The sequence below is a fragment of the Acanthochromis polyacanthus genome, chromosome 16 (genome assembly GCF_021347895.1).
Source record: "Acanthochromis polyacanthus isolate Apoly-LR-REF ecotype Palm Island chromosome 16, KAUST_Apoly_ChrSc, whole genome shotgun sequence".
Classification (NCBI taxonomy): domain Eukaryota; kingdom Metazoa; phylum Chordata; class Actinopteri; family Pomacentridae; genus Acanthochromis; species Acanthochromis polyacanthus.
In genome coordinates, this window is record NC_067128.1 from 32,162,045 (window position 1) to 32,174,914 (window position 12,870).

At 39.6% G+C, this 12,870-nt stretch overlaps 1 protein-coding gene across 1 annotated transcript in view; it reads left to right on the forward strand.

Moving 5' to 3' along the window:
- Positions 1-12,870, forward strand: part of LOC110963458 (serine/threonine-protein phosphatase 2A 56 kDa regulatory subunit alpha isoform) — a 51,798-nt gene that overhangs the window by 34,645 nt on the left and 4,283 nt on the right. Inside the window, exons 5-12 of the mRNA XM_022211841.2 lie at positions 3,422-3,552; positions 6,046-6,105; positions 6,612-6,720; positions 7,110-7,163; positions 7,318-7,368; positions 7,453-7,572; positions 9,001-9,128; positions 10,282-10,383. Of these exons, the coding sequence (XP_022067533.1) occupies positions 3,422-3,552; positions 6,046-6,105; positions 6,612-6,720; positions 7,110-7,163; positions 7,318-7,368; positions 7,453-7,572; positions 9,001-9,128; positions 10,282-10,383 (755 nt within the window). The remainder of the gene's footprint in view (positions 1-3,421; positions 3,553-6,045; positions 6,106-6,611; positions 6,721-7,109; positions 7,164-7,317; positions 7,369-7,452; positions 7,573-9,000; positions 9,129-10,281; positions 10,384-12,870) is intronic.

Below are 12,870 nucleotides of genomic sequence, written 5' to 3' on the forward strand. Positions count from 1 at the left end.
TAATTGCTTCAGCCCTAATGTTGATTTAACCCTTTAGGGTTCTTTCATGGGCACTGCAAATGTTGTTGATATTTAGATTTTCATGTATTTATAACATCTTCTATCACTGTTAGATCAATTTGCCTTAGTGCTGTGCGTTAGATGGGATAACTGATGGTAATATTCCTTAACACATCAACTTACTTTATTACATTGAGCCAAAATTACAGGCTGTAAACCAGTCAGTGTTAGTTTACAGCACTGCACACAATGTCCTGAATCCTTCGGAGGGATTATCAATAGCTGTTGGTGTCGGTATGTCAGAGTCTCAGACAGCTATTTAAATCACACAAATGTTCAGAGGTTTTTAATGCCGCAATGACTTGACTGCTCCTGTTCTATGAGCTTAGTGGACTCACTGATGGCAGCATCCTCTGTCTGTTGTAGTGGGCGAATAAAATAATTCAATGAACCAATAAATGAATAATTGTCATGCAGCCCACTTAATTTCCTCTCAGCTGAAGACAGTTTGACTGCTTTCAGCTCCTCGGAGATGCTGAAGTCATAGAACTGAGCGTAGTGCTTATGCGTCCATCACAACTCTAGTTCATTGTGGATTCTGAGAAACCGGTTATAGTTCTCTGACAAACTGTGAAAGTAGGTATGGGAATAAGGAAAAGCAGCAGTGTGACGCCCTTGAGCAGACCTATAGTGTCGGCTTGAGCGGCTCATTTACAACAAAGAAAGACTGGTTGCGCCTCTTAACTGCATGGATGTGGATGAATATAAATCGGCAGTGCAGGGGAAGAACATGTGTGAATCAACATGATGAAAGCCCTTTCCTGGATATACGCAGAGTTAAAAATAGACTGTCGACCCTGTCACCACGGTGCTGATGGCATGCTGGTGGAAGATGAGCAACGTACCCTGAAGCTGATCGGAGCCTGAAAGCACTCCTTTTGAACTCGGTGGCATTGGATTTGCTGCCCTCGCCAGTATTGTGATAATGACTCATCAAATGTTGCTGCAAATAGCTGCTTTAATGCCAGAGGTTTCAGATCTGTTTACATTATAGAGCATTACTGTGTGACTGTTAGATAAGATATTGGCAGCCGGTAAATCTAGATGTTTTTAATACGTGTTTGTACATAGTACTGCCTCACAGCTATCACAATAAATTTAGATTACTTTTTATTAGAATTATAATAGTAATGTCTTAAATGTTGCATAGTGATGAACCTTAAGAGTTATCACTTAAGTCTACTGCACCCTTCAGCTTTTTTTTTAGTCAAGTGTCAGATTATTGTTTACATGATCGGCCTGCGACTTCACTGTGACTTCCCTTTTCAGTGTAAAACCTCTGAACACCCACCACACTGTTAGACACCATTGGCAAGTGAACAGAACACACTAGAGCAGTTACACGAGTTCTTCAGAAAGTTCTCTGCCTCACCAGAAAACATCTCAAGCGAAAGATTTTGCTTGTATTATTTATCAACACAGCCTATGTTCAAACCTCACTATTCTTTCACCGAGAACGGTCGCATCTTCACCTTCAAATACTCCTTAATAACATGGATGTCTTCGTCAACACAACAAGTGGGATTTCAGGTTGGGAAACGGTTAGAAATCAGATGGTGCCATGCTGTGCAACTAAAGACGCTTTTCAACTAGCACCTACTTGACGTGGTTTAGGTCGTTTTCCGTTACAATTGAGTTCCACCTCATCGTGGGTGGAGACATCATAGTATGGCGGCGCGGAAGTCCAGTCTCATGTGTCGTCACTCCCTGTCCAATCAGTGGCCAGAACTCTGTGGATGTCACATTATCGGCTCAACTCAGCTTGTTTGGAACCCCGGCTGAGTAGGTACTAAAGTCCTAATGGAAAACCTCACAAACCGAGTAGAGTCGAGTAGGTGCTAGTCTAAAGGCGCCATGTGTTTGGGGTAACAGTTCTGCCACCTGTGTTGTGTAGATAGATGCATTGTCCTGGAACAACAGCACACCGGCTTGAAGCTTTGTTTTGACTTTGACCACCTCAAACATTTGAATTTTTGTGAACAATTATATGAGGCTTTATTGAGTACAGTTGGGAGTTTGACCCCTTGTCTTAAAGAGGAACTTCATTTTTTTTTTTTCAACCTGGGGTCTGTTTTCATGTCATTTCATGCATGTGAGTGATGGAGAAATGAATTTTCGACATAGCTCCAGTATTTAGCCAGGCAGGCAGCTTAGCAGCTCAGCTAGCAGCTCAGCTAGTGAAAAGTATGGGGCAACTTGCCCCCTGCGTCAAAGTCCGCCCTAACGTGCTTTTTTTCCCCACACTGACCGGCTCGAATAGTCTCAACGAGTGTCCCACAAAATACTGGAGATGAGAAGTGAACGAAAACCTCCACATTACTTGGCGATCGCTCTTTGTTGTGGTCTGTATCCAAATCTCAGGACGCTAAAAAGCAAATCTCGTTCTGAAATTGCGCGATAGCTCGCGCTATCACCGGTGTTTTTCGTTCACTTCTCATCTCTAGTATGGTGTGGGACACTCGTTGAGACAATTCAAGCCGGTCAGTGTGGGGGAAAAAAAGCACGTTAGGGGCGGACTTAGACGTGGTGGGGCAAGTTGCCCCATACTGTTGGCTAGCTGAGCTGCTAAGCTGCCTGCCTGGCTAAATACTGGAGCTATGTTGAAAATTCATTTCTCCATCACTCGCATGTATGAAAAGACATATGAAAACAGACCCCAGGTTGAAAAAAAACGAAGTTCCCCTTTAAGGTGAGACTGAGACCATTTTTATCTTCATTAAGAAGATAACATATTTGTGTTTGCATTTTATTTAGCTGCTCTGAAGTTGCCAAGTAAATCAGCAATTGCAAGATTTGTAGAAAAAGCCCATCGCTGGTGTTTATGGTTTAGTATTTTTCACTGTTGACCAGAGCATGGGGATAATTCAGCGTTTCATGTCATGTGTGCCCACCACTAGCTGAAATAAAGATGACCCATCACTGGAATTAATACATTTTTCTGAACCTTAACATTGGGCTCAGTAAGCCACAGCATACACCAGAGGCAGGAAGCTGAATGAGTCATGTAATAACTGCGTTGGCAGAGGGGTGAAATACGTCAGAATCTGTCTTGAGCTCAACAGGTGGTTGATTGATCGATTTTGTTGCACTTCGACTTCTCAATTATTAATGAAAGCAGCGTGCCACACTGGTTGAAAAAAAGAGAACTGGGTCACATAACCGGCATTGAACACCAAAACCCCAGCAGTGTGTTCCAGTCTGTCAAAACGAATATAAAATCACAGGGTACAAAGTTAAATTCTAGACGTGCTAATTTTCTTTACGTTGAATACAGTGTCAATGAAAAGATAGTTTTATCAGCAATAATAATTTCCATTTACAGGAATCAAGGTTAAGAAACTATCATTTTCTGTCTCGGCAGCTGCTGGAGCTGTTCGACAGCGAGGACCCGAGAGAGAGGGACTTCCTGAAGACCATCCTGCATCGGATTTATGGAAAGTTCCTGGGCCTGCGAGCCTTCATCAGGAAGCAGATCAACAATATTTTCTTGCGGTGAGTTAATAGCAGTCAGGAAACGTGATGTCTTATTCCTTAATCACACTGAGGGATTTTGTGTCTTATTTCCATGTGGCTTTTTCCTTTGACTGGGTAGAACTTTAATTGAGATTAAAATGACTTTCAATGGAGACTTAGCTGCAATAAAACATTTTTACAACAAGAAGTGTAAATCACTGCATCAAGCACAGACTGAGACTGAAACAGTACGAAATATGTGTGGTCAGATTAAGAATGTAAAAATAGAAAATCAAAAAAAAATGAATCACTGGATCCAAGCACCTGTTCACTGTTTCTTTTTACCTTCCGTGAGCCAGTTGTTCTGAAGTTTGGTAACAGGTTTGGCCTTCGGGGGACAACACCTTGGAGCCGACAACTTCACTGTGAAATGCACAATCTTCCACGGAAACCTTCCCAGGGAGCTCAGGAGCTAAATCTGTGAACCCGTGACTAAAATTAGCTCAGGCGCTAAAAACCCTTTTTCTTTGGGGGGGTAGTTCTTCCAAAGCCAGGCTGATATTGCTGAGCTGAATCTGTCCGACTGGTGAAATGTAGAGCCCAGAACAACTGCAGCTTGAGGACTGCTTCATTAATGAGGGTGGCTGTTTCATGTAATGTTTATTGATGCTAAACAAACAAATGTTGTCGGCTTCTTGAGTTGTTGCTCCAAGCAGTTTGCGGGCCGTTTTCACTCCTTGCACATTTTTAATCACTCATTTTTCACTGCCCCTCTATGGATACTGCACTATCATTCTTGGACATAGAAATAACTCTAAACTGGCATTAGTCACAGAAAAGAAGAATACTAAATTGATTTTATTTGAATGTTTATTTTGCAAAACTTTTAGTGAAAAAAATGAATTAATGTGTACAATATTCTTCTGAATGTCTACATGTCACACACACTGAAATGTGATAATTCTCCATCCTATAGATGTTTTACTACTTATGTTTTAATTCATTTCTGTCTGATCTTGCAGTTTAATTTAAAAAGTCTCTGATTTTGTTTTTATTATGTGGCTCTTGGTCTTCGCTTAGTCATTTAGTTTTTTTCCCCCAGAATTCAGTTACAGTGATAAGTTTAATTTTGGCCTTTTTTTCTGTGGAGTCATTTAAAATAAAGCCATTCTGATGGATGACTGAGATCATCATTCATTTATTTACTTTTTTGTAGAAGGACATATCACAGAAGAGTATTCAAGGACCTTGAAAAAGCTGAAAATCTGATAATTCTGCATGTCTTTCTGGCTCTGATAAATGGTGTCATTGTGACATTTCTGAGAAAGACTACGTTACTTTCCAACCCAGTGTGGATATGAAAGAGCTGAGACCACAAACGAACAAGAAAGATGAAGAGAATGATGGAGGAGAAAGAAGAGAACAAGGAGTTCAGCTTTATTTGCTGATTGTTTCCTAGGAGCTGAAAAACAGAACTATTAGACTTTGAGCAGGTCATTGAGTTTCTTTTTTGAGCCTCTGCTTGTCTCCTTTTCTTTCATTCATTATTCAAAACATCAGAGTCATGCAACATTAAGTCCAAGACTGTACCACTGTTCTAATTTGTATAAATTTAATGGTTTTTCTACTGTTGTCTAAGCACAAACGTGGGACTTTTTGCTTCCTACATTTGTTCCTTAGTTTTGCCCCTTTGGTACCGCAGTTCCTAGAAGTTAGGATAAACCACCTTATTGTGATTTGGAAAAGGATTTTTCCTCTAAGACTGTCCTCCGTCAACATTAAGCTTTGGTTTCTCCTCTTGGTTTTCAGTTGATGCCCATAATGCAAATTCCAGGGCAAAATTTTAACCATCAAAGACGCAATTTTCAGACGAGTGAGAATCACCGCTCTCCTTGAAATCAGCGAAGGAGTAAAAATGTTCAATTCCATGTGCCACTCACTCGCAGCAGCAGTGTGTTGCATCTTTACTGCTCCTGTTGCTGCGTGACAATGAGCTTTTGATGATTGAAACAGGGGACACTTGATGTCGTTTCCAACAGGCAAGGTGGCAAAACGGGTGCACCCACTTTGACCATCTGCCACTGAGGATAAAAATAGTGCCACAGTTGTCAGGCTCTGTCTGTACATACCAGGGCTGCACAGCAAGATGGAAATGTGTTACCAAACAGAGGAGGTAAATGATGTGTGGATCATTAAGTTATGTAACGGTCTTTAATTATCCTGCTAAATATTTCTCATTTTTTCCACATATTCCTTCTCAGTGATAGAATTTTCAGATTCCAGGCTTTGGTGATCCTGTTTTCCTGAAGGCTTTTAGACAGGTTCAAGTTTTCTACACCTCGATATAAAGAATATTATTTTGTGTTTTAAGAATCACAAGATGTCAGTGAAACTGTATTTACACAAACCCAGATTGGCGTGACAATATTTAAAAGGAACACAGTGTTGGGAATCAATATTTCTGATCAGAGTGCTCTGCTTTTAGAGTTGTGTTTTGTAATTTCTCTCGTCAATGTGTTTGTTGCTTTGCAGGTTCATATATGAAACTGAACACTTCAATGGAGTCGCTGAGCTGCTAGAGATTCTCGGAAGGTGAGCAAGAAAATAGCTGTTAAATGACATCAGCATGTAATAGTTTAGTTTATTCATCTTTTGTTCCAAACAAACATTTAGGTTGCAACCTCTCCAGTGTGAGAATTTGAAGCTTTTCTTTGACATGTATCATAATAAATGTTGTTTTGAGGCAAGTTATCAAAAACAAATTTTCTCAATAATGCTATATAATCAGTGAAAGTAAACACATTTGGATCTCTCTTCTGTGAGTTTTACTGCAGATAGTCCTAAGATTTATTTTTTTAGGGGCTTTTCCAGAAAATCACCTGTGTCTGGTGTAATGGAGGACTTATGCTCTCTCTTGGCCCAAAACTTAAAAGGCCCCTCAGGCTTCTACTCTTCCGAAATTTCAGGAATCCACATCTCTTTTCCTCAACACAAACCATAAATTCACAGCCATTCTCTGCTCTGATCTCACAGTTATTTGCCTCATGCTGCTCCTTTGTCTGTTGCCTAACGTTGCTGTGTTGTCCCTCTGCTTACAGTATCATCAACGGGTTTGCGTTGCCTCTGAAGGCAGAGCACAAGCAGTTCTTGATGAGGGTGCTCATCCCGTTACATACAGCTAAAGGACTGGCCCTTTTCCATGCACAGGTAGAGGAAGCTCTTGATTTTTCAGTTTGCAAGCATGTCCTGTAACATGAATATTTTTTCCTTTGTTTAAACACATTGATTTGAAATAATATGTGTCAATGTAAGGCTGAATTATACAGCTGTTCTTAAGATGTATGAGTATAGTTATGGTGTAATCTCTGTGCTGTAGCACCTTCTAGTGGCTTGGAAATGAAAATACGTGGTTCATAGAATTTAATGTGTTACAGTGTATTTTCAGTTACCACAGTGTGAAATGCTGAGGAATAAATAAACTGATCACACATTTTCACACCGGATACATATTTAACGAGATGTCGTTTCAGATGAGGTTTGTGTGATGCTGTCTTCATCTGCCTTTTGTGTTCATTTGCATATTTATCTTCTCTCAGCTGGCCTATTGTGTGGTCCAGTTCTTGGAGAAGGATCCTACGCTCACAGAGCCGGTACTTTATTTTATCATTCCTCCCACTCAAAGCACAAAGCCTTGAGCACCAAAATAGTCTACACTGCAGAGAAATTTGTAGTGGGTGCTTGAAGCCACCCACTCAAACAGGCATGAGAGAGAAATTCTCAAGAAATATTCTGTTATTGCTGCAGGTGATTCGTGGTCTGTTGAAGTTCTGGCCTAAAACCTGCAGCCAGAAAGAGGTGGGATGCATTTCTATAAATACACCGCACACTTATGACCAAGTCTAACAGCGTTTTAATGTTCTGCGCCTCTTGTGCAATCAGGTGATGTTCCTGGGGGAAATCGAAGAGATTCTGGATGTCATTGAACCAACGCAGTTCAAAAAAATCCAGGAGCCGCTGTTCAAACAGATCTCCAAATGTGTGGCCAATCCACATTTTCAGGTACGCTCAGAACAGACATGCCGTTTGTTTCAAGCCTCAGATATTCTACAGTTGTTGCCCATATCACTGAACGGAGGCTAAACTGCACGCTTCAACTCCAGCCTTCAAATTGAAGTTGAACCAGCAGCTCTCTAAAATACTAAACACTTTAACCTTCATGAAGGTCAAGCAGGTTGTTGCAGGACCGCATCAAGTTTAGCCAAGTGTGTCTGATAGGCAAACCACTGAGTGTGTTTTCTCTGCATAGTGGAGATTGATTGGTGTGTGGCTCCCTTCACTATACCTATGTCTATATCATCAGTAGGGCTGCAGCTATCGATTATGTTTGTAATTGAGTGATCTATCTATTATTCTGGCGAATAATCGAGTAATCGGGTTCCACAACATCTGTGATGTATTTTACATATATATTATAGTACAGGAGTATTGTACATATAGTATATAGTATAGTAGAGGGGTATTCAGCTAAAACTCAAAGCCACGGGAACCCCACATGTCTTTAGTTGGTGAAGCAGTAATCTCATAAATCAGTTTTTATGTTTGGCCTGTTAAAAGTGCTGCTACTACATCTAATAGAACACAAATAAGAAAACTGATCAGTTTATGAGTATTTATTACAGAGAATATTCAATCAGTAACTTTAATTTGTGACCAAATCAAAGTGATTTCCTTCATTATTTCCTTCATTATGAGACAGTGTCAGACCAACATATACTTCAATACAATATCATGTTTGAATATGTGAAGTTTGATAGTTTTATTGTGCAGCTGTTTGTTAGAAATAATCAGCTGCATTGATCAGTAAAATACATACATTACACACGTTTAACAGTTTTTGGGTTATTTTTCTACCAGTATTCCTGTCTTACATCATTTCCAGTTGCAGCTGTTTACCATCATACATTTTTATGTTTCTCATTGTTCTCCATTAAAACAACCTGTTTGCAATCGGGTCATTTGTGTGGAAAATGAATCGAATGATGCATTAAACGCTCCTGTTTGTGGAGCTCTGACTGAGGTTCTAGTTTTTGTCGACTCGACTCACACAAAGAAAGTCTGACTATGTTGAACTGCCTTCATAGTTCAGCCTCTGATCTGCTAAATGTCTTAAACACTCGAAAAACTGTGCCGGTTAAAACAGAAGTGTCCTGTCAAATTTAAAATCCCCTTATAATTTATTGATTATAGGTCTAGGTCTGTATAGGATGTTGTCTGGGTCCGACAGTTAATGACCTGGGGTCTAGCATGTAGTGGATTAAATGAAGCCTTGATTCAGAGAATTTTACCTCAAGGAATTTTACTACTCGAATTACTCGAATAACTTGAGGAATCGTTTCAGCCCTCATCATCAGCCACTACAATCACAGTTCCTGGTTGGCTTTTATTGTAGATTTTTAAGCTGTTGTTATTCTGTCTTTGTTCTTGCAGGTAGCAGAGCGAGCGCTGTACTTCTGGAATAACGAGTACATCCTCAGCCTCATCGAGGAGAACATCGACAAGGTCCTTCCCATCATGTTCAGCAGCCTGTACAGAATCTCCAAAGAGCACTGGAACCCGTACGTACTGTCACTACCGAAGCCGCTGTTTTCACTAAATTTCCATAGTAACTGCAGAGGTATTCAGGTCAGGAGCTGAATATACAAACCTGTCATATTATGAAGAGATCGTTAAGGTCAGAGACCAGCTTGCTTTTAAATTAGCGCTTTTAATCACAGCGTTGAATTCTTAGCAAGAGGACTTTTTCAATTTGGATTCTCTACAAAGGTCCCAAATGAACAGAAGCGTGTTGCGGTCATGTGCTGTTCCTAAGATTGTGTTTACATGTACACATTGCAGACAGACAAATGGACGCCGTCACAGTGACACGTCTCTCACATCACTTAACGTAGATCCTGGAGGTTAAAGTAGCACAAACGTCTGTGTGCATTTTTCTGCTTCAGTCCAAAAAAATGGATCTTTTTGGGATTGCAGACATTCCTTTTCTGTTCTTTCCTTTGCGGTGTTCTGGTGTACTTAAAGAGTTACTTCACCTTAATTACAACATTTTCCAGTAATGCAGACAGTTTTTTTTTTTTTTAAATTTGTTTTTGTTTTGACGTTTCTGAAGCCACCGTTAAACAATTTAAACTGAAGAATGAATAAATTGTCTTCCTCATAAAACATTTGTGAGGCTTATTTTACAAGGTTTCGAATAGGTTTTGTTTACATTTACTTCCTTCTTGCTCACTGTCTTTACTTTGCACCAAAAAAAACACTCCAGAGCGTTAATAGTCTTCACCGAGAACCAATTGACTTCAAAGTCCATTGTTAGTAAGTTCAGCGAGTTTTATTTGTTGAGCAGCTTTCAAGAGTAAACACGGTTAAAGACTTCACAATAACAAATTTAAAAGCAATTAAGAGATGGGGCAACAGGCAATAAATGCAGATGAGACATTAAGTACGAGGCAAGACAATAACAAAAGAAAATAAATTGAAGGAAAACAAATGTAATGTTTTGGAGTTATTTGGTTGCAGTTGCTCTTTGACCAGGCAACACTCTAAACATAATCAAAAGTCTTGAAGTGGATTCTGAATTTAATGTGAAGAAATTAGGAATAATGTTACTTCAGGATGATTTTATCAGCAGCATTTTGTAAGCTGTTAAAAGATGCATTGCTAAGACATGAATGTGTTTTGTTTTTACAATTTTTTGTGTCTCTTGTGTTGCAGGACAATCGTAGCTCTGGTCTACAATGTGCTGAAGACGCTGATGGAGATGAACTGCACGCTGTTCGACGAGTTGACGTCCTCCTATAAAGCAGACAGGCAACGGTGAGCAACAGACGTTTTTTTTTTTTTTCTTGTAATGTTTGTCATCTGAGGGTCTAACTATGAAGTAAGATTAGTGGGTTTGCGAGGAAAGTCTGAGTTTTCAGTGTCACGAAGGCAGCTCTCTTTTTACCAGGCTAGATCTCCATAGTTAATACTGTGGAGCTAGGTCTCCATGGTAACAGATTATGTGGACTGGAGCTAGGTCTCCATGGTAACAGATGATGTGGAGCTAGGTCTCCATGGTAACAGATGATGTGGAGCTAGGTCTCCATGGTAACAGATTATGTGGAGCTAGATCTCCATAGTTAATACTGTGGAGCTAGGTCTCCATGGTAACAGATTATGTGGAGCTAGGTCTCCATGGTAACAGATGATGTGGAGCTAGGTCTCCATGGCAACAGATGATGTGGAGCTAGGTCTCCATGGCAACAGATGATGTGGAGCTCGGTCTCCATGGTAACAGATGATGTGGAGCTCGGTCTCCATGGTAACAGATGATGTGGAGCTAGGTCTCCATGGTAACAGATGATGTGGAGCTAGGTCTCCATGGTAACAGATGATGTGGAGCTAGGTCTCCATGGTAACAGATGATGTGGAGCTAGGTCTCCATGGTAACAGATGATGTGGAGCTAGGTCTCCATGGTAACAGATGATGTGGAGCTAGGTCTCCATGGTAACAGATGATGTGGAGCTAGGTCTCCATGGTAACAGATGATGTGGAGCTAGGTCTCCATGGTAACACGCTGCAGAGCTTACCTGGTGCAGAGCAGGTTTTGCTCAGAGATTAGGATTTAAATCGTCTGTCAGAAGCATCTCCCTTTTAAACAAGGACGTTTATTTACAGCGATACAGATACAGATTCTCAGCAAACGTAAAAGGTTTTTCTGCAAACCTGTTGAGCTGAAACCACTGAATGAAGCTGCATAGTATTGTACACTGGATGCATCACGTTTTTCGCTATTTTTTTCTGCTTTTTTTGTAAAAGGGTGAATTTGAAAATTCATGGATTACAAGAATTATATTTTAGCATTAAAGATATCACTTTGATTAAAAAGCTTGCCTACACTGTTGGATTAGTCATTACAGAAACATAAAAAAATATGTTGGTAATCAGCAATGCTGTTAATTTAATGCAGCGGTGGTAAACACTTTACACTGGGTGATGGTCGAATACATTTATTAAGCCCTGTATATGGAATCTGATGTTAAACAGCTCTAATGTGCATCTGTTAGTTATCAATAATCGGCTGCATTTATCTGTAAATTAAATATATTTTGCACGTTTAACAGTTTTCTACCAGCATTCTTGTTGCATCATTTCCAGTTGCAGCACTTTTCCTGCCATAATTTTCATATTCCTCATTGTTCTCAAGCCCTGCTGTTTTTTTTTTTTGTTCTGACAGGTACAACAAGCGACAACATTGTCATCAGTTCTTATGTGATTTATAGTTAAGAGCAAAATATTTTGTCCAGAGACAACTACAGCATATGATATAGTTTAGTATTAAGTATTGCTGGCCTTCAAATTTGAATCTACTGAACATATCTACACATATTGATCCTGAAAAGTAATTTTAAGGGTCTTGGTGTGGTTAATGAAGATATTAACATTCCTACAGCTAAAGCCAATTTTGATATTCTTCCTGCAGGAGGATTCGACTTTTTTTCATGTATTTCACAGCTTGAGCCTGTGTTAAGTGACTGTCGCACGCTTTGAGTGGATCATATGCATACAGATGACTTTCTGTAGGAGGAAATTACACAACACCTAACATTGCCAAATTAGTGTTTCTACTTCATGCTCTGTTTGTGGCTTTAAACGTTTCAGCCAACAAACCTCATGTTGTTTTCAAAAATGAGAGCAGAAGCCAAGTGTCAGGTCAAAACAAAATTCACACCTCCTCATGCAAACTGAGATAATGTTTATCAACCAGAAGCAGGATCAAGGAAAAGTTGCAACGAAAATTTATCAAACAGACTGTTTGTTGAAATAATGACAGCATGACTGCCAAATAATAAAATATAGTATAGACATTTGTTGATATTTATCAGTAGTTGTTTCCATCATTTGAATGAATAATGGTGAATGATGATGACTTTCGACTTTACTTTGGAGCTATTTATTCTGTAAAACTGCAGGTCATAGCTTCAACGTAGACGAGCCAGTGTTATTGTTACTTCAGAGGGTTAGAAACGGAGTGGTCTAACCACAACCCAAATATAGCGTTACAGTGGCGCTAGGAATGTTAGACCATTCTTCAAAACACAAAACTTTGAACCCATTTTTCTCAAAAACTACAGAAAGTGGGTCACCAAACCCTTCTTGTTCTGCTTTATGGTAACACTTCATCACTAACTAGTTCCTTTGTAAGCTATTACAAGCTACTACTTGCAAAATAATGCAAAAAAAGCTATTTTAATGTAAGATAAGATAACACTTTATTAATCCTGAAGGAAATCGTAGGAATTCTGTCAGATTGTAAAATA